At 52.1% G+C, this 26280-nt stretch overlaps 1 protein-coding gene across 25 annotated transcripts; it reads right to left on the bottom strand.

Annotated features, from left to right (window-relative positions):
- Positions 1–1015: 1015 nt before the first annotated feature.
- Positions 1016–24850, bottom strand: Prpf40b (pre-mRNA processing factor 40B). 25 transcript variants are annotated; one of them, XM_076556785.1, is made up of 26 exons: positions 24652–24850; positions 16413–16493; positions 15568–15711; positions 15217–15282; positions 14554–14581; positions 14301–14326; positions 14074–14184; positions 13645–13765; positions 13531–13555; positions 13113–13322; positions 12790–12916; positions 12645–12709; positions 12072–12236; positions 11862–11970; positions 11398–11548; positions 9812–9945; positions 9215–9329; positions 8983–9074; positions 3330–3446; positions 3026–3163; positions 2721–2816; positions 2534–2623; positions 2224–2401; positions 1895–1956; positions 1661–1804; positions 1016–1578 (listed from the first exon to the last, which is right to left on the bottom strand). In XM_076556785.1, the coding sequence occupies exons 1-26, from the start codon at positions 24652–24654 to the stop codon at positions 1486–1488; spliced, it is 2691 nt and encodes an 896-aa protein (XP_076412900.1). In that variant the 5' UTR covers positions 24655–24850; the 3' UTR covers positions 1016–1485. The 25 variants fall into 25 exon arrangements, with proteins under 25 accessions (XP_076412900.1, XP_076412896.1, XP_076412907.1 ...); XM_076556781.1 differs by having other exon boundaries at positions 2522–2623; positions 24652–24842; XM_076556792.1 differs by having other exon boundaries at positions 1016–1574; positions 24652–24842.
- Between the last annotated feature and the right edge of the window lie 1430 nt (positions 24851–26280).

The following is a 26280-nucleotide window of genomic DNA, read 5'->3' as shown; positions in this document are numbered from 1 at the left end:
AGAGTCTAATGGGATGAAAAAGGAGAATGCTGTACTCTCTCGATATATATTTTTTCTTTTTGCAGTCCCATGGTCAGCTCTGGTCTAGAAGTATCCAGGCTTATGGACCCCTGGACTCTGCCAATATCAGATCATCTCACAGAGTAAAGCCCTTCTTTACCTGGGCTCACTCTGCTAAGCCCTAGTAAAAAGGGTAGAGGAGCAATGTCAGGCCCACTGCCTTCTTGCACATTCTACCTGAGGCTTGTTTTTTGTCCTGCCCTCCAGACCCTTGGTCCCACCCACCTTGGCATCCAGTTTCTTGGCTTCCTGAGCCAGCTGCTTCTCCCGCATTACTCCTGCTTCTTGCAGGAGTTTCTTGCTCCACCTCTCAAAACCAAAGGATTGTGGGGGAAGACTTGAGGCTTTCAAAGATGGAAAGGGAGGGGCTGACACTGAGTATGGAGAACAGGGCAGTGGGACCAGCTCACCCCAGGTGGCCACTCTCCAGAGGGGCACTTCCTGCTCCAAACAATGAAAGGAAGGGCCTGGACCCCACCCTGCTCACTGTCTTCCCACTGGTTGAAGAACAGAGACACTGTCTGCACCAGCTCCAAGACTGCTAGAGGAAGGATGTGCCAATGTCTCACCTTTCCTCAGCTAGGTGGATTCTGGCCGGGAGCAGGCAACATAAAGGACCGTCATAGACTATTTGCTCAGTTCCCTGTTAGGTTCTCTGACCTTGGAAGGGAATTTGGGGGCACTTTGTTTTTGTACATGTACCATTTCCTTTCTCTCTTGTACATAAACCCCACACCCTCAACAAAGTCTTGTGCACCAGGCTGTCTTCTCTTTCTTGGTTTGGGTGGCCATGAGAATGTAAGAGTGGGTGGGGCTGTGTTTGGCTCCATCTCAGGAGTGATAGCCTAGAGGGCTGGGGAAGCCAGGCTGGGTGAGCTTCAACTCAAAAAAGATGTTAGAACAGCAGTGCCCTCTGCTGGTCTCCAGTGGTTAGCACATGAAGAGGACAAAGTAGTTGTAGATCATGTTATAAATATTATTTAAAAAACAAGAACAGAACACGTACATCGGGTCCCAGGGGTAGAGGAAGCAGTGGTGGAGCCCCAGGGCCAGGTCAGGCAAGAGCAGGCACTGATGCTAGAGGGTGAGGACCCTGCCCTCTGCCGCCCAGGCTGTGTCCACCAGCCTGTCTCTCCTGGAAACCCTTCCCACACGTCTTAGCTACTGGCATCACCCACCCCATGGATATAGACTGCCCATCTCTGGTCTGGGGCTAAGGGCAAGGACTGCACTAGTTTCTGAGAACTAGGGGACCCTTGAACACCAAGAGCAACCTTGAGAGGTGCTCACAGTCGTGTGTTGGGGTGGGTAACTTTAGGGAAAGTGGACACAGACCAGACAGACGAAGGAGTCTGAGGCAGATGGTGAGGATGGCCCTGGAGCCACTGCCTCACTAAGTCCCAAGGCAGAAAGTAGCTCGTGGGGTCATTGGTGGTCATCCAGCTGCTGTAGAAGTGTCCGCCTTCGCCTCTCCAGCTCCCCCTCACTCAGCTCGCTTTCCGATGTGTCCCAGCCTGTCTGTTGAGCAAAGGTGTGGCTTACCTGAGCCCCCTGGACAGTGTGTCTCAGGCTGGGGCGAAAGCCAGGTCCATCCATTCACCTTCTCCTTCTTGATTCCAAAGCCTGGAGAGCGGTTAGGGAGCTCTGCCTGCCGGAGCTCCCTGTCCTTGTCCTGCTCTTGTTCTCTGTCTTCACTCTCCTTGCCAGCTTTCTCTTCAGGGTCCGTCTCACTCTCAGGACTGTTCTGTAAGAGGTCAGAGCCCATCTGAGCCCCTGAGCAGCAGGGCTGGAAGGCAGATAAAATGGACTCCAGAACCTCGAGAGGTCGACTCACCGACTTGTGTCTTCTCTTCTTAGTTTTCTTTTTTGGTTTCTTGGCTTTCCGAAGACCATGATCTATAGATTTTAAAAAAATCCTTACTAAGTCTCATTGGGGGAAAGAGAAGGTTCATCCTCTTCCCTGCACATTCTTTGTAGACTCTGGCTCCTGGTCTGAGGAAGGCTGAATCTGGCTTCCCTTCCTCCATCCGGCTCCTTGCCTGGGGGGATGGGAAATCTCGCCTGCAGCTAGCTAGGCCCTCCCATCGTCCTAAGCCCTCGAGGGGTCGAGGACCCGCTATGCCTCCACTGAGGCAGGACCACAGGCTCCCAGAAACGGCTTACCGGGCCCAAGGAGAAGGTGGGAGGATGGGGAGCCTGGTCCTCCAAGGGCAGCACCCCCACTTTCTACTGAATCAAGTGAGGATGAGGGTTCAGAGCCAGACTCGGAGGGGTTCCGCCTCCTCCGCTTGGGGGGCCGGAGAGATGGTGGGGGCAGTTCCTCTTCATCTGACTCAGAGCCCTGGACAGACAAGAGACACAGGTCAGCCCAGAGTTCTCTCTTAGAAGCCCTCACCTGAGAGCTGGGGACAGAGTCCCGAGCCAAGAAAGGAAACAGTGCAGCCTCACCCACGCCCTCTACCTGCCGACTCACTGAGGGTGAGTGAGAACGCTTGCGGTGGTGTTTCTTGCCCTTTCTGCCATGCTTTCGGCCTTTGGTGTGGAGGTGCTGGCATTCAGTCTGCTGGAGGCAGAGGGAGAGGTGAGAACCCCCTTCCTGTCTCAGCCAGGCTGCCTTTTCTAGGATACCTTCAGTCCCCTTCCTTGGCCAAGTGCCTTACCTCCAGCACCTGCAGGAACTCTCGGAAGAGCCGGATCCGCTCCGACTCCAGGGTGATCTGCTCAAAGGCTGAGTCGCACACAAAGCGCTCACGGACCTTGAACGGGGAGAGCACTGCTGATCAGACCAGGCCCTGCCTGGCCCAGCTTGGACACGCCACGAGCACTGGGCAGGGCTGGGGCAGAGGAAGGAAGGGAACTGGAGCTGGCCCAGGGCTTGTGCTGTGACTGGGGTGGGCCCTCAGTGGTGGAGAAGCTCCGCTGCCCTCAGGCGTGAGGGTGATTGGGGCCAGGCTGTGCTCCTGACCTCTTCCCAGGCAGTGCCCAGCTCCAGGGCAGGCACGGCCTGCCTCAGCATGCTTCGAAAGGCAGCTTCTCGGCGCCGCATCCTTCGTGCCTCCTCCTTTTCCCGTTCCCTCTCCCGAGCCTCTGCTTTCTCCAGCAGCTGAGGGCAGAGGAAACACAGCAGGGTCAGGCGCACCCTAAGAGGTAGGAGGGTGGGGTCCGGACTCCGGCCATCATTCCCCAAGCCCAAGATAATCAGCAGGGTAGTGAGAAGGAACAAGACACTGGGATAAGTGAGAACCACCCAGCCCTGCCCATCCCCTCACACTATTGAAGGTCAGCTTGATGTTGCCTGCGTCCAGCGCAGCAGCCCTCTTGTCAAAGCTTATGACGTGGGCGAAGTCCTCAAAGGCTGTGTTCACCTCCACACAGAAGCCCCGGTCCTGTGGGCACAGCAGTGCGTGAAGGCCAGGGGCACCACAGGCCCAAGACCCAAGGCCAATAGGCAGAGGATCAGGCTGCAAGGCATTCAAGCCTCTGCCCTCACATAGGACCCACAATCTCGTGACACACCTTAGAAACCAGGCTAAGTCTTCATCTCACAGGCCCCCTTCCGACCTGTGTGGGTCATATGGAGCCAAGGAAGTCAGGAAGTTTCTTCAGTCTTGATAGATGACTGAGTTTTGCACAATTACATCTTTGTTCCTCTGGCCACAGCTGGACCTTCCTGCTGCTCATGGAAGCTGCCACTCATTCCTAACATCTGGGCTGTACCCTCTGCCTCTCGTACTGAGTGCTCACTATGTAACAGGTTCTCTGCTGGGTGCCTGACACACCTCTTCTAGTCCTCTCTTCTGTTAGGTCAGTCTCTCATTTGATGGAGACAAGAAAAATGAAAGCACTTGCTCTGTTGTACCTCAGATCTAACCCCCAAACCTGTGCTTCAACACTACACCCGCCCTGACTGCAGAGTTCCTGGAAGAGTTGTTGGCCGAGTGTGTGACTCTCAGCAATATTAAAAACATAGCCATTGTCTGAGTGCATGGCCAGGCTCTATTTCTCGACCCAAAGCCATGTCCCAGTGAGGTTGAGGTGACGTGAGGTAAATGGAACACTGTCACAGGCCGGCTTTCCTGTCCTTCCACACAGACGGCCTCCTCTTGTCTCCCTACTTGCTGATGCCAGGTGCAGACTCTTGCTCTCCCCAAGAGTGCTTTCTCAGTCAGGCTCCAGCCCTTCCAAGCACTCCTTCTTTCTGTAGGAGTGAGGACACAGCCAGAGGACTCTGGGTATACAGCTCAGTCTACCCCCCTTGAGACTGGGTCTCACAGAAACTGATGCTCTCCATTTTGGCTGACCTATCAGGCTTGGATCATGTCTCTGCCTTGCTTCAATGCCAGGGTTGCAAACTCACCCAGACTTTATGTGGTGTTGAGGATTCACACTCAAGTGCTTACGCTTGTGCGGCAAGCATCACCTCCCTAGCAGTCCCTCCACAGGGAAGGCTTGACTACAGCCTCTTCACTGTCCTCCCAAGGAACACAGCTCCCTTACTTAGAATAGCCCTCCGTCCTGTTCTTAGCTTCTCAAGCTAGCTGTTTCTTTTCCTCACTTTCAATTCCTTGGACACAGCACAGGGAAAAGAAAAAAACATTTATCAAGTCTGTTATAAGCCAGACACTTGACAAAATGTTTTTTAAAATGTTATTTCTTACAATGTAGTATATAGATTCTCCCCAATTTATAGAGGATAAAACTGAGGCTCAGAAGCACTAGACAAACTTGTGGAGGTTTCAGGGCTAATAAACAGCCAGAAGTTACTTCATTGTGAAATATATGCAGTACTCTCCTCTCCATGACTCCTGTATTGTGGCCTCTGTAACTTCCCTTGTGTGGACATATACATATGTTCCTGAGAATCGCCCTTATACTATTTGTATTATTATTAGTTTTTGTTTTTTGAAACAGGATTTCTCTGTGTAGCCCTGGCTGTCCTGGAACTCAGAGATCCACCTGCCCCTGCCTCCCAAGTGCTGGATTAAAGGCGTGCGCCACCACCGCCTGGCTTTTTTTTTTTTAAACTTACCTGATCTACATTCTCCCTAGCGGTTTTGCCCCTCATCTACTGCCTTTTAGACCCATTCCAACTGGCTATTCTAATGCGCTGCTCCCTCCCATACCCATCGTTAATCTTCTAGCCCAGATCTCCTGTATTCTATCTGCTCTAAGCTCAGGGTCCTACATTGTCCTAGGAGACGAGACTATGGATGGCTGTGGGAACTGAGATCACCTGGCCCCCTCGCTGGGCGCTCCAATGAAGGAGTAGAGAGTGGAGCTGTCCAAAATAACTGCTTTCTCGGGTGGTGTAGACAGGAGCCCAGCAGGCCGTTCTACCAGTTACTTTGACTAAATGTTAAGTAATAAAATGTAGCTATATCTTAAGATAGGTATTTATAATTTGCAGGATCACCCTGTGCAAGGTATGTTACTTGCTTTATTCCTTCCTGCCCTGGTTGCTTTTAAAAGTTACTTCCCAGGAATGCTTGTCTTCTGCAACCAGTTCCTGTGTGTGTGTGTGTGTGTGTGTGTGTGTGTGTGTGTGTGTGTGTGTGTGTGTGTGTGTGTGTGTGCGCGCGCTTTCGAGACCTGTGCAGCCCTGGCTGTCCTGGAACTCGATCTGTAGACCAGGTTGGCCTTGAACTCACAGAGATCCACCCTGCAGCCAATTCTTTCTGCTTAAAATCCGTAGCACAATGCTGCCATCCACCTCCTGCCTTACACCTCCCACCCTTCCCTGAACTTCACAGAATGATCTGGCGTTCTACTTTAGTGGTTCTATCCCACTGAGTTTAAACTTTTGACTTTTTTCTGAAAAGAAAAACATGATTTTAAATATCCCCATCTTCTTCTCTATTTATCTATAAATGTTAGAGTTCTCGGTCAGACTTGAAAACACTTTTAAACAAGTCCTTGGCAATCTCTAAATTGTTCTTGGTGACCTTGATAACCCTTTGATCAAAACTGAGGTCAGAGGGGCATATAAAAAAGGTCACCTTTAAGCCAAGCAGTGGTGGTGCACGCCTAATCCCAGCACTCGGGAGACAGAGCCAGGCGGATCTCTGTGAGTTTGAGGCCAGTCTGGGATACAGAGAGAGATCCAGGACAGGCTCCAAAGCTACACAGAGAAACCCTGTCTTGAAAAACCAGGCAACAAACAAACAAAGGTCACTTTTAACTTTTACATTTTTAAAACATTTATTTTGCATGTGTATATGTGGGCACCCATGTGCCACGCATATGTGAAATTGGTTCTCTTCTACCAATGAGGATTTCTGAGATCCAACTAAGGTCATCAGGCTTGGCATCAATCCTCTACCCACTATGGCATCTTACCAGCCCAACTTTTTTTTCCCCAAGACCACCGGGTTTCTCTGTGTGTTTGTAGCCCTGGCTATCCTGGAACTCACTCAAGACCAAGCTGGCCTCAAACTCAGAGATTACCTGTCTGCCTTCCAAGTGCTGGAATTAAAAGCAATCACCACCACACCCAGCCCAACTTCAACTTTTTTTTTTTTTTTTTTAATTTTATTTATTTATCATGTATACAGTGAGTGTTCAGCCTGCCCGCCAGAAGAGGGCACCATATCTCATTGTAGATGGTTGTGAGCCACCATGTGGTTGCTGGGAATTGAACTCAGGACCTCTGGAAGAACAGCCAGTGCTCTTAACCTCTGAGCCATCTCTCCAGCCCAACTTCAACTTTTTTAACAAATATTTTTTAATAAAAATTTCCTATAGCACCTCAATGCACAAGAGATACAAGCTTTTCTTCTAGAAAATAAGGGAAGATCAACCTCCAAACTGTGCCTCAGCACATGCATGTCAAGGGATCTATAGCCTCTTGTCTCACCTGCCAACTAGGCCCTGCGATAGCTGCCTGAACAGAAACCCTCCCCACCCTCTCCCATCCCTCTGACATGGTCTCTGGCATCCTATGGTTCTCCGACCTTTGTATTAAAGAGCACTGATAACAGGACAGTACTGGGATGAGTCCAGGGACGAGGGCGAGCTAAAACATGTAGCTCCAGTACCTGGTATCACTCCTCAAGATCTTGAGCTAAAACATGTAGCTCCAGTACCTGGTATCACTGAAGAGCTTGAGGCGTGAGGAGCTAAACCCCCACCTCTTCACTCGCACTTCCCCAAGGACACAAACAGACTGGGAAGTCCTTCACCACCACCACCACCACCACCACCACCACCACCACCACCACCACCACCACCACCGGAGCTACATTTACAATTAATCATCTAAGCCTTGTCTCAGGTCAGCATCCAAAGCCCTTTACAAAACTCCAGCGGGCATGTGGTTCCAGAAAAACAATGGAAACCCCAGGACAACACAGGGGCACCTCTCACTTCAGAGTAATTTTGAAACATGAAACTCTTGGGGGATCCTTTCAGGTCTTTAGAGATAGGATCTGTTGTGTAGCCAGGCTGACCTGCAGCTCACCACCCTCCTTCCTCAACCCCCAAGCACTGGGGTTAAAGGTGTGAGCCACTACACTTGGTTTATTAATTAATCCACATTAAACAGGTAACTATATTACAGTGCAACATCCATGGCTTTGTAAGGTGATCTACCTAACAGTACCCCACGTCCCTCTCAACTCAGACACCAAGTCGCTATCTTTGGTAACTGGGTGTCCCTTGGTGGCACACTCCCCATTTTTGAGACGAGGAAACTGATGCTTAGAAAAGTTCACACAACACATAAGAGCTTAATCTGGACTTTCACCCCAAGTCCTACTGCTAGTCACTGTATTGGACTGTACCATCAAACACACAGTATTTATTTGAATACTAGAATAGTATTTACTCTTAGGATGTTTGACTTACTATTAGAACTACATGTTAGAATACGACTTACTTCCATAAAGAAATACACCTTTTCCTTTGGAGCACAAAGCTCCCTTCACTTGCTCACTCACATCTGTGACTCTGACAGACACGGACAACTATTTCTCCAGTAAAGAAGGTGACAAAGCACCTGGGCTAGGAAAGAGCAGCTGGCACTCGCCAGCACTGAGAAGGCAGTCAAGAGTGAGGGGAGGAGCGCCTCCCCTCTTCCTCGCTCTTAGAGAGTGTGGCACCTCAGCCAGTGTCCATGGCACGCCTTGCAGAATGAGCCCAGTGATGCCAGACCATGAGACTGGTCAGAGACACTGGAGACCCGGACTCTGATGTGTGGCCAGGCACAGTGGTGCGCACCTACGATCCCAGCATGTGGGAAGTGAAGTGAGAGAGACTGGGAGTTCAAGGCCAGCCTGGGATACGTGAGACCTTGTCTCAAAAACCAAAACAAACCCTATTTTTGTGAAATTTGATTTTAAAACATTAGCGGTAAGTTCCAAATTCTTCAAAACACCCCACAGCTGGAAGGAACATGGCCGTGAGATATGAGTTTACAATTAGCTTGCTTGCTTCTCAGGCCTGCTGCCCTTCCCACCCACTTGCCTTTGCTCCTGTAGCATCCCATGCTTACAACATTCTACCTCTCCCACCTACTCGTTCCTGACGGTGAGGTCACTGGGTCACTATCAACTCTTCTGACTCCTGTCTCTCTAGTAACACCTGCCCCTGGCTAATAGTTCTCAAGTTTGTTTTAGGTCGTGAGCTCCTAAGAGCATAAAATGATTTGTTGCTTTGGTTTTTATTTTTCTGACACAGGATTTCAACCTGGCTGGTACTCACTTTATTGCTGGGACTGGCTTTGAACTTGTGGCTGTCCTCCTGCCTCAGCTTCCCAAGTGCTGGAAATACTAATATGCATCACTACATCTGGCCAGAAAAATGTGTCTATTTTTATCCCCAGTGCAAGCTGCCCTGTTCCTGAAAAACATTACTTAGGGAATCCTGGTCTAGAGTAGAGCTTACACCCCCCAGTCTCTGTCCACCCATGACACCAGTCTCCCTCACCTTAAGAATGTCCTTTATGATCTTCTTCTCATCATGGAACCGAGCCTTCAACTCCTCCACGTAGAACTTGAATAAGTCGAGAGGAGTAGAGCCTGCAGAAAGGAGAGATGGGGGCCTGGCGGGCGGCAGCTTCCCACGGCCCAGGGTGGGGTCAAGGACAGGACCAGGGAGTGGGGTGCAGAGGCTGGCAGGTAGGAAGCCAGACCAGACAAGGGGAGCCTGGCTGCCTTACCCGGCTGGCCCAGCATGTTGGCAAAGCGGACATCAGTGCTGACTGCTGGGTACAGCTCCATCCAGGTGGACATGGAGTGCAGCTGCCCTGTCTCATGCAACTCGTCCAGGAAGGTCTGAACAGGGAAAGGTCAGCAAAAGGAGGGTGAGATGAGGAGGGAAGGGGATGCAGACTTGGACAAGCAGGGGCATCAGGCAGAGGAGGCAGAGATGAGGAGACAAAGACACTACAAAAGGAGGAAACTGAATGTACAAACAGAATAAGCCAGTCTGCAGGGATTAAAGCAGAAACCTGCAGGCAGCACAGGTTTCTGGCCTGGCTTCAGTTTCCTGCTGTGACCAGCTCAGTCAGCCCACGACTACTGCTCCCCAGATGAGGACAACCTGTCTGGCTCCCACCCAAAGGCAAAGACACTTGGTCCAGCTGGCACCCATGTCTGAGGGTGGTACAAACAGCTTGTCTCCCTGAAGGGGCACTAATGCAGAGTGGCCTTAGAGGACATGAAAGGGGCTGGTCCACAGACCATTCAGAGGCAAGGCACTACGATGAGTCTGGAGCAGAGCTGAGCTAACTCGGACCCCAAGAGTAGGAAGATACCTGAAAGGCCTCCCGGTTCTTCCGCTGCTCTCGCCGCTCCCGAAGCCGGGCCCGTTCCCGCTCTTCCTCCTCTTCTCTCTCCAGAGCTCGGATATGCTCCTCAAAGCAGATCAGTGCATCTTCTTTGTCCATGTCTACATGCAGGGAGCAAGCTCAGCAGGCACCATATCAGTGGGACAGCCCCTCAGACCCCATTTCTTTTTTTTTTTTTCCTCTTTTTTTCTTTTCTTCAAGACAGGGTTTCTCTGTGTAGTTTTGGAGCCTGTCCTGGATCTCGCTCCGTAGACCAGGCTGGCCTTAAACTCACAGAGATCCACCTGCCTCTGCCTCCTGAGTGCTGGGATTAAAGGTGTGCACCAACACGGCCCAGCCAGACCCCATTTCTTAAGAATGCTTCCCCTGTGGTGCTAGGGGCTCTCATGGGGTGGAGAAAAGGGAAGCAGAACTATTTGGGAGCAGTCATTAGTGGCAGTTCCTGGGGGAAAGTATTAATTGCATGGAAAAAAATCAGCAAGTACTCAACTGATGAATTTAGCTTTTAGAAACCACTATATAAACCTAGTCATCTTAGAATCTGAGGCATCACATCTTGGGGAACTGGCAGGCTTTGATGCAGCTTCAGAGGGTGAATTATTGTGAAGACCACAAGCCAGTAATTCCTTACTACAGTTAAGGCCCACAATACTAAGACAGTTTAAGACCATCTTCACAGGCTGGAGAGATGGCTCAGAGGTTAAGAGCACTGACTGCTCTTCCAGAGGTCCTGAGTTCAATTCCCAGCACCCACATGGTGGCTCACAACCACCTGTAATGAGATCTGGTGCCCTCTTCTGGCGTGCAAAGTTACATGGTGGCAGAATGTTGTATACATAATAAATTAAGAAAAAAAAAAAAAGACCATCTTCACATGAGCTTAGATACCGCCACCTCTGAGGATTTCATATTTCTCTCCAAGACACACAATGTTCAGGTGTGTTCAGTGAGCCCCGGTGCTGGGAGTAGAACTCAACAGTTTATCACTTGCCTGAGTACCTAGATTCAGTCCTCAGCACCACAAAATAAAAAAGGTAAAACAAAACAAACAAAAAGATAGAGGCTGATCTAAAATGCATGTAAAGGCCAGGGCACCATCCCTACTAAAATACATGTGAGGGCCAGGACACCATCCCTACTAAAATACATGTGAGGGCCAGGGCACCATCCCTACTAAAATACATGTGAGGGCCAGGGCACCATCCCTACTAAAATACATGTGAGGGCCAGGGCACCATCCCTACTAAAATACATGTGAGGGCCAGGGCACCATCCCTACTAAAATACATGTGAGGGCCAGGACACCATCCCTACTAAAATACATGTGAGGGCCAGGGCACCATCCCTACTAAAATACATGTGAGGGCCAGGGCACCATCCCTACTAAAATACATGTGAGGGCCAGGGCACCATCCATAGCACCACACAGACAGACACAGCAGCAGACCCCAGTCTAAGAGGAGCAGTGACCGAAGGTTAGGCTCTCAGTCAACAGGCAAGGACAGGCTCTGAGGACTCAGATCAGTGAGGAAAGGGCAGACAGCCAGGCTTACTCTGCAGCTGCTGGTCCTGAGCAAAGCTGGGGTTGTCCATGAGGTACTGCTGGGCCTGGGACCATGTGGTCTGGAAGCTGACACTACTCATCCCATCCAGGATGCTCTTCAAGGCCTGGATGTTTCGACGCCGAAGCTGCTTGGCTTGTTCCTGGAAAGCCACAGGGTGAAAGTGAGGCGGGGCTGGCAAAAGAGGTCTGGAAAGAGGAGGTGGTCAGACCACGGAGGGCCAGACTTGGGGCTTTGGTGTCCCAAGAAAGGGGAGGAATTCAAGTCACAGACCAGGGTCCTCCCTGCCCTCCTCCACCCCGGGCAATTATAGGCCCAGTGCAGAAATTGGGAAGGTAAAAGTTCCACACCAGCTTTCAATTCAGAAGGGATACTGGCTGAGCAGAGACATGAACAGCCATGATCCACAGGAAATTAAGGGCTAGGAGAACCCAGCCAGTGACTATGACCATTACCTTCTCCTTCTTAGCCAGGAAGAAGAGGACATCATCATAAACCTCTTTTCGATCCCTCTCAGGGACCACAGCCCAGACCTCCAGGTCCCCAAAGGTCTGTTCTGCCCGCCTGTGGAGCACACGGGCTGTCAGTAGGTAGAAAACAGAACCCTGCACCTGGGTGTTCTCAGGGTTCCTGAGCCCCAGCCCAGCCTAATACAGTCCTCTGACCGGTAGCGGGTGGTGGAGGTCATTCGTTCATGCTGCTCCAGGAAATGCTGCAGGGTCTGTTTGGCCTCCTTGGCCCTCAGCCGGGCCTCCTCTTTCTCCTCCTTCTCCCGCTGTGCCTTGTAAGCATTAAATGCCTGCTTCTTCTCACTCAGTTTGGGCAAGGCACTGGAGTGGATAAGGTGAAGACAGGGAAGGACACAGCTTGAGTCACCCTGCACAGCCCACAAAGCAGGGTCTCAGGACATGGGGAAAGGTCTCCACATGCTGGGGATCCATGCACGGACTGAGCGTACCGGTGTTCAGAACATGGGAAGGGATGGGCAGGGAGGGAGAAGCACTGAGCCCTTTTGCTTAGGTGTTCTCAAGTCACCATCAGACACGTCTTGGTGGCCCTGTTCCCCAGCTTTAGTTCAGCTCAAGCCAATGCTCATTCACTAAGACCTCACGGCTCCCCCTTTCCCTCTTTGCATCCCGGAGCTACTCTAGCTTCTCCTTCGCCTGCATTCCACCCCAGCCACTGGGGCCTGAGTGCTGAGTTCATGAACAAGGGCCATCCCCTCCTGCGCAGCCTACCTGTAACGGGGGTCAGTGACTACCATCTTCATGGCCTGTTCCCATGAAGCATTGGAAGGGACAGCCTGGAACAGAGAGGCATAGGTCCTGGAGTCTGCCCACCTCCACACACCCCAGGACCTCCCTAGGAGCCCACACTAAGCACCTTGTCCCTCAGCAGCTCTTTGAAGGCCTGCTTTGCCTTCTCTCGGTTGCTCCAACTGAGGCTAGATCTCTCTGGTTCGGGCCTAGTGTCCTCCTCTTCCTGTGGTAGCCGATGCTGTCCCGTAGAACTGGAGAGGAGAAGGGGCTCAGCCGCAGGGCCCACAATCCTTAGAGTTTTCAGTGCCCTTCACTTTCGGCAATGTCCTGTCCTTTCCTTGCTCCCAGGGAGCCAGCCCTTCGGAGGTCAAGCCCAGCTCTTCCAGTGTCCCTCCCAAGGCTCTGAAGAGAATGGGGCTGCAATGCACAGGGGCAGCTCTCTCTCACCTGCTGGGGCCCTCCTCCCGCTGCAGGAACCCCTGCTCCAGAGGCTGGGCAGCCTCCAATACGTCACAATCCTCACTTCGACCCGGCTCAGGTTCCAGGAGGGCCATAGGCACTGGGATGGGACCAGGGGGTATAGGCGGAGGGTCAGGCTGTGGCTGAGGTGGCTGTGGCTGAGGCTGTAGTGTCTGCAGCTGCTGGGTCTGCTGTTTTCTGCAGGCAAGCCAAAAGGGTGAGGGTCTACCAAAGCGAGGACAGAAGGTAGGGTGGGCCAACTGCTCTAGCTTGGGAAAGACTCGGTCTAAAGCAGCTGACCCCTTCCTTAAAGAAATAAGACTCCTCCTCCCACTGAGGAAGGATACCAGTGAATCCACTCCCTCCCCCAGGTGCTCCAAGAAGGATTCATGGTCAAGTCCCTTACCCTGCAGACTCTTGTTTGACCAGGGCTGCAAGGGGAAAGGTAACAGTCACAGAGTGGCACAGGACTCGGAGTCGCCTTGCCCAGTCTTCCCCTTCCACCTCCAGGACCCCTCACCCTCCAGGTCATCCAGATCCTTGGGCCGGGTCCAACGGGACTCCTGACTCTGGTTGTTATAGTAGTACGGCTTCCCTGTGTCGGATTTGTACTCTTTCCAGGGACACTGGGACAGCAGCAGCTGTAAGAGGAGGGTCAGAAGTCAGCAGCGGAGCCGAGGGAGAGCTGGGCAGCTCTCCGGCCTGTCGGGAGCTCGGGGACCCGGGGAACAGAGGGCACAGTGGTCTTAGTTGCCACCTGGCCTTGCCTGAATGGGGGAAAGTGGACTTCCTAAGAGCCTAGGGGGTAATTCCAAGGAGCATGGAGGTGGTCAAGGATTGTGGGGTCAGAGAAACTACAATGAACATGGTTAGAGACTCAAGGAAGGCCAAGGATTTGGAGAGGTCAGAGAAGCTGAGGGAGGAGGAGCCAGAAAGCCGCACTCAGGACCTCGGCCTTGGACTTGAGCGCGCTGGGCTTCTCCCACACCGACTGCTTGTCCTCAGCGTTGTAGTAGTAGATGCGCCCGTCAGGGGCCACATGCTCACTCCATAAGGCCCTCTGGGGAGGGGCACAGAATCACGGTCAGGCTCCTTTCCCAAAACCTCTCCTCACCCTCAAGACTTCACCACCAGCCTCCCACTTTCTACCCAGAAACCTAAGCTAGAAACACTCACCGGAGGGCCCGTCCCAGGTACAGCTGCTAGAAAAGAAGCCAGAGGAAACCTACTAAGCCCTTGCTCCAACCCCATCTTCTCCCCACTTCCTCCTCCCTATTCCGTCCCGCAAATATCCCTCTGATCCCATCAACATCCCAAAATCCCTGGCATCCCAACAGGCATGATCCAGCGTGGGCTCCAGTCCATGGCCCCTCTCCCCTGTGCCCCCCAACCTCCGAGCCTGGGGGGAGCAGGCCCCCAGGAGACTCACAGCTGGCGGTGTCCGCACCCGGAGCCGTCTGCCGAAGAAAGAGGAGGGGGAAGGGTTGGGGCCGAGCCCAGTGCCCCAGGACCCAGGCCATGGGTGGAGAAGCAGGCCAGGATCTGTGTGTCCTGCTCCCAGGGGTCTCTGCCCTCTAACAGCACTGTCCCCCCACCCTGCCAGGGCTGTGCACTCGGACCCCACGGGGAGTCGCACAGTAGCTCCTCTCTTCCGATTCCACAAGTGAGAGCATTCTGTTGAGTCTGCTCCTGAGATCCATCTCTTCACAGCAGATGCCAAAACTCTACACCCCACTCAAGACTCCACTACACTGAGCAACAGCACACGAAGGTGCCACTGCCTCTTTCCGAGGCAGAGAGGATGTGATGTGAAGAGACCTGCCGGCACGTCTAGAATGCGGAGCACCTGAATGAGTGTTCTTTAGGGGTGTGGGGTGCGGCGTGAGAGGTGACGAGAGAACATGTTGCCTTTGGCAATGAGTGGGAAACTAGACTGCTGAGGACGTGGCCGGCGAGGGTTTGAGGTGAGGAATATTGCCAGGGACCAGACAGACACAACAGGAGGGAAAGAACAGAGTCCACATCCATGCACTCCAAGTCAGACCCACATGTGCGAGGCACAGCCTGCTTCCTGCTTGTCCCTAGCACTTACCGCTGCAGTGACAGGCACCGCAGGCACCAGCATCCCTGGCATCATCGGAGGTACCATTCCTGGAATCTGCAGATATAAAGACCAGCAGTCAATGTTAGAGTCAGGAAGAGCTAGCCAGACCAGTCTCTCTGAGGTGGGTTCCCTGAGAGATCCCTCTGGGGGCTCTGACCCTCGCCCGGGGCATACTCTCAAGCAGTCTTCAGGTTCTGGACACTCAGCATGCCTGAGCAGACAAACCCATGGGAGTCTGGCCCAAAGCTGCCTTCCCTCCCCAGTTTCTAAAGCCCTGATGCTTACTCTCATCTCTTTCCCAGCTAAAGATCCCCCCGCCCCGTGGAGAGAACAAATTACCTGTGTGAGTGGTGGTGGTGCCCCCATTGGCGGAAGCATTGGGGGCAGTATGCCAGGTGGCATGGGGGGAATGGCTGGTGGTCTCTGACTCATAGGGGGCAGCCCCATTGGAGGAAAAGGAGGTGGGATCCCTGGAGGGGGCATCTAGAAATGAGGAAAGAAAAAGCCACTAAACAGAGGACACTGTCTTATTACGGCAGAGACCACCTATCTCAGGCACTACCCAGTCCTCATCCTGGCCCAGAGGTGATTCCAAGGCTTTCATTTGAGAAGTAAAAGACATAAAACTGTCTCCCTCTCCACTACTGAGGAAGACAGGTAACTGAGGAGCTCCTAGGCACAATGCCACACACACAGCTTCCCAAGCAGGGTAGGGAGAGGAAAAGGACACAGGAACCGTACCAGTCTGGGGAGGCTGTACTCCCCCCAGAGACCTTCAGGTGAAGGGAGAAGGCTGGGACCCCCGTCTCCTGCCTCCCGTCCTTTCTAACTCACGACCACCAATGCTATTCCAGCCCGACCGAACTCAGAGGCTTTCGTAAAGAGAAGGTAAGGAACAGTGAAAGAGAAAGAAGCCTCTCCAGCCCTCACCCACTGGAGGTCTCCCCCTCCATTCTCCAATCTCCAGCCCCGTTGTGTCCCAAGGACAGAGCAAAAAGGGACAACTGTCACTTTATGGACTAAAGCTTTAACAGCAGCTCTCCCCACCCCAGGGCTCAACACCACCCATCTTCCAGATACCAAAAGGGTGTGTTACAGGTCCTTGCTGGCAACGCAGCAGTGGGAGGTGGGGGCTGAGGGTGCAGGCTGGAAAAGCCAAGCCCAGGGAAACACATAAAACTTACGAAGGGTGGTGGCATCATGGGGGGCCCCGGTGGGAAGGGGGCAGGCGCTGCTGGGGGCCGGGGACCAGAATCGGGAACCGACTGTTGAGGGAGAGAAAAGTCATAGGACCCAGGATGGGCACAGAGATGGACTTTTGCAGAAGGGAAGCAGAGGGATGAAAGAGAAACACAAGTTCAGGAGGGAGTTTCCAAGCCCCATTTCCTGCCCATCCTGAGCCTGAGCCCTGCAGAGCTCCGCTCTCTAGTGCTAGCCCAGAGCACCAGCTGACGGAGCCCTCCTGTCATCTGCATTTGGGGAGTTCCCATTTTGCCAAAGCCACAGAAGAGGCACAGAAGGCTCTATTACAGGCATCTGGCTCTTCCCATGACCTCAGCCCATCCTCCTGCACCTCTCTCAAGCCAGTTAGGGTTGACGTCTTCCCTTGGTCAATTCCCTGGCTGAAGATCCAATCCAAAGCTGTTGGTCCTTTACAGCCCTAGTGTTTTACAGTCAGCTTCCTTCTAACCAGACTCGATCACTCATCCACCTGCTCCCGCTTCTTCTACTCCCAAACACCAACCAGACGGACCATCCTCCACCCGATGGCTACCCTTCCTTTACAAACCCTGAGCATGGACACAGGCCTGCACAGTCCAAGTGTTCCTGTCTTCCCTCTAACAGCTGACCATATGACACTATTTAAAGTGGTTTTCTCCACTTTCTTCTCTATCTGATCCCCTTCCTTACTTTCTTCATGTACACAATTTTATTACAACGTTTGCCTGGGTATGTTTTGCCCTACTACAGGGTGATGCCATTCCACAGAAGCAAGGATCACATGACTTGCTGAAAGCTGGATTCCTGGTACCTGCCGCAGGGTCTGGCACATAATAGATACTCAATAAATACTGAATGAATTTTTAAAACAAATGAAGCAAATTAATGTATAGAAGTTTCCAATTCTAAAATGTCATTGATGTGTAAAATGATAGATGTACAAAGTCTTCATTTTTATAAACACAGATGAGAATAAGCTTAAATATCCATCAGTAAAGATTCATCACACACAAACATAAAATGGAACAGTACAAAAGAGAATGAAGAAACTCATTACTAAGATACCGATTAATGTCAACATCTTTTTTTCCCCCCGAGACAGGGTTTCTCTGTGTAGCTTTTCGCCTTTCCTGGATCTCGCTCTATAGACCCCACTGGCCTGGAACTCACCGAGATCCGCCTGCCTCTGCCTCCCGAGTGCTGGGATTAAAGGCGTGTGCCACCACCTCCCGGCCAATGTCAACATCTTAAGATACACTGGTAAGTTGGAGGGAGGCAAGGTGCAGTGAGGCTTCATCACATGTATAAATATCGGTGATAAGACAAACAAAAGACAGAAGGGGGAGGCTCTTCACAGTATGCCATTTTATGTCTTACACATATGCACCATACGGATTTATTACCTGCTCAAAAATATTTGGTGGGGGGGGGGTAGCTGGAGACATGGCTCAGCAGTTAAGACATTTGCCTGCTCTTCCTGAGGACCTGGGTTCGGTTCCCAGCACCCACATGATAGCTCACAACTGTATATAACTCCAGTTCCAGGGGATCTGACATATTTTATGGCCTCCATAAGCACCAGGCACAGATACACATGTAGGCAAACACTTAAATAAACAAATCTTTTCTTTCTTTTTTTTTTTCAAGTATTTTGAGGACTAGAGAGATGGCTCAGTAGGTAAGAGCACTTGCTGTATGAGTATGAGTTTGGATGCCAGAACACACACACACACGCACGCACGCACGCACGCACGCACGCACGCGCGCGCGCGCGCGCACACACACACACACACACACACACACACACGCACACAAGCTGTGCATGGCTGTAACCACAGTGCAGTGGAGGGCTGAGACAAGAAAATCATTAGAACTGGCTGGGTGTCAGTCTAACTCAGTGAGAGCCCTGTCTCTAGCAAATAAGGCAGAGAAGGCTGGATAAAATGCCCATCACTTTCCTCTGGCCTCAGTGCATAGACAGACAGACAGACACATTTATTGTTTTGTGTGTTTGTTAGTTTGTTTTTGAGACAGGATCTCACTATGTAGCCTTGCTGCTCCAGAACTCACTCTGTAGACCAGACTAGCATAGAACTCAAGAGATCCTCCTACCTCTGCCTCCGGGTGCTGGGATTGGAAGTGTGCCTGCACCCAGCTCACACACTTGTTAAAAAGGTGAAGCTCAAAGGCTGTTCTTCTCCCTGACTGGAAGCTGAGGAGCAGCACAGTTCTCGGGGGAGGTGGTGACTTGGATGAACAGGAGCCACCCTCTAACTGTTTCTCAGCTAACCTATCCTGAGGAGGCCTGGCAGTTAAAAGTGCTTTCTAACCTTTATTTCTGGAAATATCTGCCTTTTACCTTGTCCTGAGTAGTTATGTGCCAAGCTGCTACAATTGACCCCATTTTCTACCTGTCCTCTGGAAATCTTATCTGTATGGAATGTCAGAAACAAGCTGCCACGGGAGGAAATCAAAATCTGTCGTCTGCTCTTCCACCCTGAGCTACTTTAACCTACCAAGTAATCATCTGAGTCTTATCAGGCCCTGCCCATGTTATCCAGTCCTGCCCAAGACAGAGACCTGGGAGTTACTATCTACAGTGTCCTCAATAATACATCCCAAGTTCTCATAGTTTTACCTCCAAAAGATTCCTTCAGTCTGGTTACATTTCATTTTTTCCTCAACCCATTTTTCCATCTGATCTACGATGTGACCTCCCAAACTGTTCTCCCCATATCCACTTTTTAAAAAGATTTATTATGTATACAGTGTTCTGCCTGCAGGCCAGAAGAGGGCGCCAGATCTCATTACAGATGGTTGTGAGCCCCATGTAGGTGCTGGGAAGTGAACTCAGGACCTCTGGAAGAGCAGCCACTGCTCTTAACCGCTGAGCCATCTCTCTAGCCTTACCAGTGGCCCTTAAGTTTGGTGGGACTTATCTCATATCAACTTCTACCAGTACCTACAACACACTCTTCAAAATGTACCTCAGACCCATAAGCACCTGCTTAGAATTCTCCAGTCGTTTCCTACTGTTCTGAGAGTGAACAGCAAAGCCCTATCCAGCTAGGTCTAGGAGGCTGCCAATGACCTTGCCAGCCTCTTCCATACCCATCTTCTGTGCTCTAGCCAGACTCAGGCTTCCTCCCATCTCAGGCATTCACCTGTGCACAGAGCACCTCTTCTACGTTCTATACACACTTCACAGCCAACACACATTGCCAACCCACCGCACTAGCCCAAGCCCTCCTTTATATGCTCAATACCACACCCTGTCCTGTCAGGAGTTCCCACTCTAAGTTTACAGGCATTGATTAGTATAATCCCAAATGTGCTGTCTCATGTGGCACTAAGACATACTCTATTAAACATGGATACTCACATGTTAGATTTAACGAACTATAACATCGAGTGTAACTCCACTAAAATGGAAACAGAGGCAGAGGTAAACCCAGCACAGTGGCTCAACACTGTCATCCTAGCACTTGGAGATAGAAGAAGATCCGGAGGCTGAGGCCAGTGTGGGCTATGTAGTGAGTACCCAGCCAGCCTGGGCTGCTGAGACTCTGCCCCAAAAAATAAGTAATAAATGAGTTGGTGAGATACCCGGTGGATTAAGGCACTGGCTTTCAAGCCTGAGGACCTGCATTTGATCCCTGGGACCCACATGGTGAAAATAGCGAACCGACTCCCATAATCTCTCCTCTGACCTTCTTACATGTACTCTAACACATGTGCATTCATCCAAAATGAGTAACAGAAATTCTAGGAAAAAAAATTAAGGTGGGGCAGTTGTAAGCTGGAATGGGTACTTGTTTCTTGACTTTAATGGTCTTGGTAAGTCCCACCAAACTTAAGGGCCACTGGTAAGGCCTACCATCAAGAAAATACAATTTAGAGCCGGGCGGTGGTGGCGCACGCCTTTAATCCCAGCGGATCTCCGTGAGTTCGAGGCCAGCCTGGGCTACCAAGTGAGCTCCAGGAAAGGCGCAAAGCTACGCAGAGAAACCCTGTCTCGAAAAACAAAAAAAAAAAAAAAAACAAAAAAAAAAAAAAAAGAAAATACAATTTAGAGCTGGAGGAGACCCTGAAAATCGCCCCAAATGCATGCTCCCCAACCTTGAGACAGGGCATTACTCTGCAATGAGGCTGTCCTGGAACTTACTGTATATTCCACTCAAGCTCTAGCCTCAAATTTGCAATAAAACAACCCTCTTACCTTAGCCTCCCAAGTGCTAGGATTATAGACAGGTGCCGACTTTTGTTTTTAGTTGTATAGCCTACACTAGTTTTAAACTCCTTTTTTTTAAAAAGATTTATTTATTATGTTTACAGTGTTCTGTTTGCATGTATGCCTGCAGGCCAGAAGAGAGCACCAGATCTCATTACAGATGGTTGGGAGCCACCATGTGGTTGCTGGGAATTAAACTCAGGACCTCTAGAAGAACAGTCAGTTCTGTTAACCTCTGAGCCATCTCTCCAGCCCAGTTTTAAACTCCTGATGCTCCTGTCTCCACCTCCAGCACAGGAGTGCCACTACACACACCAATACTTCTCTCCTGTCACGTGAGTAAAGTAAGACAGTAATGGCTGACTAAAGTCTCACAGCTAGTTTCAGACAAGCCCCGACTGAATCTGATTTGTCTCCCTTAGAAGCATAATGTCTGCCAGAAAAAGCAGGTATTTTTCATACCAACCTTCCCTGCAACTCCAACCTCATCTTAAGAGTGTGTACAGTGGTGCTGGGCGGTGGTGATACACACCTTTAATCCCAGCACTTGGGAGGTAGAGGCAGGCAGATCTCTGTGAGTTCGAGGCCAGCCTGGTCTACAGAGCGAGATCCAGGACAGGCACCAAAACTACACAGAGAAACCCTGTCTCAGGGGAAAAAAAAAGAATGTACAGTAGTGCCTATTGCCTACCCCATAAAATTCCTCAACTTACAGTCAGGTGCTGGTGGCACATGCCTTTAATTTAGGAGGCAGAGGCAGGCAGATCTCTGTGAGTTCAAGGCTAGCCGGGTCTACATAGCAAGTTCCAGGACAGCCAGAGCTACACAGAGAAACCCTGTCTCAAAATAAAAAATAAATTAGTAAGCTTGGCATGATGGCATATGCCTTTAATCCCAGCACTTGCGAGGCAGAGGTAGGTAGATGAGACTGGCCTCGATCTCTGAGTTTGAGGCCAGTCTAATCTACCGAGGGAGTTCCAGCCCAGAGCTAGGCAGAGCAACTGTCTCAAAAAACAAAAAGCTTTTTTTTTTCTTCATCTACCATCCAAAGCCTTTCTATACAACCAATCCCACACTCTGGCCCATCCTGAGTCCAGGGCTTCTCAGTTCCTTTCTGTACAGGAACTGTTACATTACCCTCTTGTTTTGTTCAAGATGATCGTGTTCCTTTTACATTATTGCACACCCCACATATACATTCTATGTCCTTTCAGGGGAGAGTGCACCACTTTGTAGAGTGGCGTGTACTTCTGAGAGTGTTTACTGGGCTTCTGAAATTACCAACCTCTCCACTGCAGTGCGGAGTTCCCTACATTTCAGAAATGAGCTTTCTTTTTCTTTTTCCATTTCATAATGTTTGAAGACATGTGGGGTCGCATGAGCACGCTGAGACCCGAAGCAATGTTGGGAATCATCCTTGATCAATCTTCTACCTCATTCCCTGAGGAAAGCAGTCTCTCCATCAAACCCAGAGCTCACTGATCCAGCCAGCCTTACCAGCTGTCCTGCTCTGGCAGTCCAGTCTCTGCCCTCAAAGGCGAGAATTATGGGGAGGTGGGTATTTCTGTAGGTTCTGGGTATGCGGCACAAGCATTTACTAAGCCATCTCCCAGGCTGGGTTTTCTCTTTTTTAAACTTCCCCAATTGCCTAGATAGGGCTCTCCACCTGAAATGCTTTGATGAAACACGGTCCATCCCTAACCTTGGTGGGGCTTTTCATACAACCTAAAACACTGTTCGCTGAGCACAGTCTGTGATAGAAACATGTAGAATAGCAGAGATTCTTTGGCTTAGGGAAAGGGAGCTGGTATCAACTACTCATGTAGGAAAAGTTACATGACAGAAAGCTGTGTGTGGTCACCTTCACACTGGGATGGAGACTTCCAGCCTATGTCAATCAGTTACCCAGGGGAGACGGAGCAATGGGATGAATGTAAGTGACTACGGAACTGTCAGAGCCGTCCCTTCCCTGTACTGTCCTCTCTCTCCTCCAACACCTGCTCCTCTCACCGGCTGCAATACCAGTACAATTCTGGGTGGCTGACACTCGCATGAACTCTGAAGTGAACAGTGCAAGAGGACAGAAGGGAAGAAGCCGAGAGAAGAGGACCTGTTGAGTTTCCCTGAACAGAACACACAGTTAGGGGCTGGGGAGTGACAGTGAAATTGAGACCAGAGACCAGGGGAAGCATCCTGACACAAGATGTAATCAAGTCCCAGCCTTCACATGTAAGGGGCATCTCAGAACTGAGCATTCATAAGAACAGAGAGAACAAGCCAAGAATCGAGAGACAGAGGGGTTGGAAATAACAGCTAATGGTAATGGTTGCCCATCATGAGCCAGACTCACACCAAGCGTTCACTGAATCCGCACATGCATCTCAGAAATCATCCCCTGAGGTTGACAGACTCCTCACTTGACTGTGGTTCTAAGAGGTTAAATGGAAGAGGCAGGTTTGGAATCCAAGCAGTCTGACCCCCTAAAGCTGCCTCCCAGAAGGAAGGATGGTGCCCCAGATGACATGTCTTAGCCTCATCTTTTCCTCCCAATCCTGAGATTCTCAGACAGCCAAGTGATCCTAGGTTGGCCTGGTCTGACTCACTCTCCCTCACTGAAGGAGCGGTTATAAAATGAAGGCTAGGGGTGTATTTCTCAGAAAGAGGCAGCCATCATCGAAAAGAAACAACGGGGTTGGGAGTGTGGCTCAGCAGTGGAGCATTCGCCCGGCATTAACAGGGCCCTGGTTTCAGTGCACAGTGCTGCAAAGAACAGCTGGGACACCGGTCCACCACCCCGGAGTCTCCACTGACCTGCTGGAGCCTGAACAGGACCAGCCCCTCCCCCAGCCCTTCCTAGCCTCTACTCTGGTGTGTAGCATTTCTTCAGCTCCCCCAGAGAGCCTGGGGATCCTTCTAGAATACAACTTCTTGTGGTTTCTGATCCCCATCACCTCTTCACTCTCCTGAAGAACAGAATCTTATGTTACTTCTGGCTCTCATCTTTGGGAGCCAGGGTTCAACTTCCTCTCTTTACAGAGTTCTCCCATTCCTCCAAGAGGATTCCCAAGACCCAGGCCCACCAGGACGCGGCCATGGAAGCTTTACATTTCCTCCTACCCGCAAGTCCCAGGGAATCTTCCCCAGTCCAGCTGAAGGATTCCTCTCCCACTTCATGCTCCCTGCATCCTAGAACCCACTGGGCCCTAAATCTCCTCCTCAAAACCCGCCCCCTTTGGGAACTGATGGAGATTCGGTGGCTCGTTTTTCGCCCATCTTCCCTTTTGAGAGTCAATGGGAAACCCGAGGCCCAAAGAGAGGTAGTGTGACTCGCCCAAGGTCACACATGGCTCTCAGTCTGCTGAAGGCTGAGCCAGGGCCGGGGCCCCGGGGCCTCTCTGCTCGCCCACCCCTTGGACTTAGCTGCTCCAGCTCGGAGGTGAAAAACCGGGCGCCTCTCTCTGCTCAGCAGCCCCTCTCCTCACCTCCGGAGACAGAGCCGGTCCCCTCCGGCCCTCGGTGGGCGCCCGGGGCTCGGGGAAGCCAGGCTGGGTCTGGGGGAGGGGCACGGGGCAAATCGCCGGGGTGGGGGACACAGCCGCGGCCCCCACCACCGCCCTCTCCTCCTCCCCGCCCTCTCCCCCCGCAGGACCCACCCTTCCTCCGCTCCATCCCCGTCTCCTCCTCACGCCGAGCCCCGCAGCTCTCCGTCCCCTCGGCCCCCCCCCCAGTCCGGGCCGCACACCTCCCTCCCCCCCCCGCCATGCTCCATAATGGCCTCCCCGCCCCTTCTGCCCCCCAATCCCCGCCCCCACCGCCCTCCCGGGCTCCTCTCCCTCCCCCCGCGGGCCCCTCGCCCTCCCTCAGGGTCCCGGGCCCCCCGGCGGCCCCCCCGCCTCCCCGGCCCGAGCCCCGGCCGCAGGGGGCGCTGTGGGACAGCCCCGGGCCTCTCCACCCCCGCGCGGGGACGTTACCATGCCAGAGCCTCAGAGCAGCTGGGCCGGCTCGGCCCACTCGCCAGTAAAAACAGCTCTGATTGGCCGGGCCTCGGCCGGGAGGGCGGGGCCAGTGGGGGGTCGCACCCCTTCGTGGCCGGGGCTCCGGTTGCTCTCGCCGAGGAGCGGAGCCCCCCAACCGGCCCGGTGTGCCCGGCCCGGCTCCGCCCCCCGGCACGGAGAGCCAGGCCCCGCCCCCCTGCGCGCAAGGTCCTGGCCCCGCCCCCCGGAGGGCGGGGCGCGCCTGCTCCCGCCCCTGCCGGGCCGCGCGCCGCCGCGGGGCTGCGCACAGCGGCGGCGCGCGGCGCCCGGCTCTGCCCCTCTGCCGCCCGTCCGCCCGCCCGCGCCTCCGAGGCCGCCGCCCGCCTGCAGGGCACCGTTGCGCTCCACGGAGCGGGGTTTCGTTGTTCTGTTCTGTTTTGTTTTGTTTTTCCCCTGTGCATTGTCTGCACTTTTTATGTCGTTAATTCAAGAACTCTTCACTGAACACCTGTTCCAGTGAACCACGTGGGTGCGTGGGGCGCGGCCGACACATCCCCTGAACCCCGCCCGCCTGGCCCGTCCTGGCGTGCGCACGGCCCTTCTCGGTTTAACCCCGAGGTTACTTTTGGAATCTGGCTCCACAACGTTTAGAATGTGAGATAAATGTTCGCTGGTGCAGATAAGGAAACTCAAAGCTACTTGGTGGGTATGCTGAAGGTCTTGGGGACCGCTAGCCAGGGCTGGGTGCAGAGCACCTCTTTTCTCCCCCAAATCCGAGTGAAGACGTTCCCTGTTTCCTCTGTGAATTCTTGTGCCCATACTCGATCCTCAGCACCGTGGCAGGTTCCTGAGCCTGAGTCAGGAAAACACACCTTGATGTCTCGGCTTTATCAGTGGTTGTGTAAAGTCTCTTGTATTCCTCAGGCAGGACATCAAGCGGGGAAGGGAGGACCGGAGAGGGAAAGAAGCTCCTCCCTGGGTTCTCATAGGCCTTTCCTGAAGCCATCTCAAATGACAAGCTCAAGCAGCTCTCCCTTTTTCCTGTTTTCATTTCATGTATTGGGGGCGCACACGGGTGCCCAGCGCACCCATGCGGAGGTTAGAGGACAATTTTCTGGAGTGGGTTCTCTCCTTCCTCTGTTCGGGCCCTGGGAATTGAAATCAGGTCATCAGGCTTGGTGGCAATTGGCTCTACCCACTGAGCCATCTCTCCAGCCTCTCCTTTACTTTTTAAAAAAGAACGTGTGTGTGTGTGTGTGTGTGTGTGTGTGTGTGTGTGTGTGTGTGCTGTTGCAAGTATGTGAAGTCAGAAGGTAACCTGTAGGAATCATGACCATTCTCTCCTTTGCCCATGTCCGGGGATCAAACTCCTGTGGTCAGACCTGGCGGCAGTCACCCTTACCTTCCGAGTCCTCTCCCTTATCTTGACACACTCAACTTTGACTGCACTCTCATTGGTCCTGATAGTTGTTTTTTCTGCAGTGTAGTCAAGCGTCTGGCCTGACCTGAGTGGACATACCCAAGGGGGAGAGAACTAAGGCTACTGGCAGCAATGGTGGGCATCACCCCGCCCCACAACCAAGTTTAACAGTGTCTAGATTGCCTCAGAGAGGACCTAGTCTTAGC

This window comes from Peromyscus maniculatus, chromosome 20 (genome assembly GCF_049852395.1).
Source record: "Peromyscus maniculatus bairdii isolate BWxNUB_F1_BW_parent chromosome 20, HU_Pman_BW_mat_3.1, whole genome shotgun sequence".
Lineage (NCBI taxonomy): Eukaryota > Metazoa > Chordata > Mammalia > Rodentia > Cricetidae > Peromyscus > Peromyscus maniculatus.
This window is presented reverse-complemented; position numbering and strand designations above follow the sequence as displayed.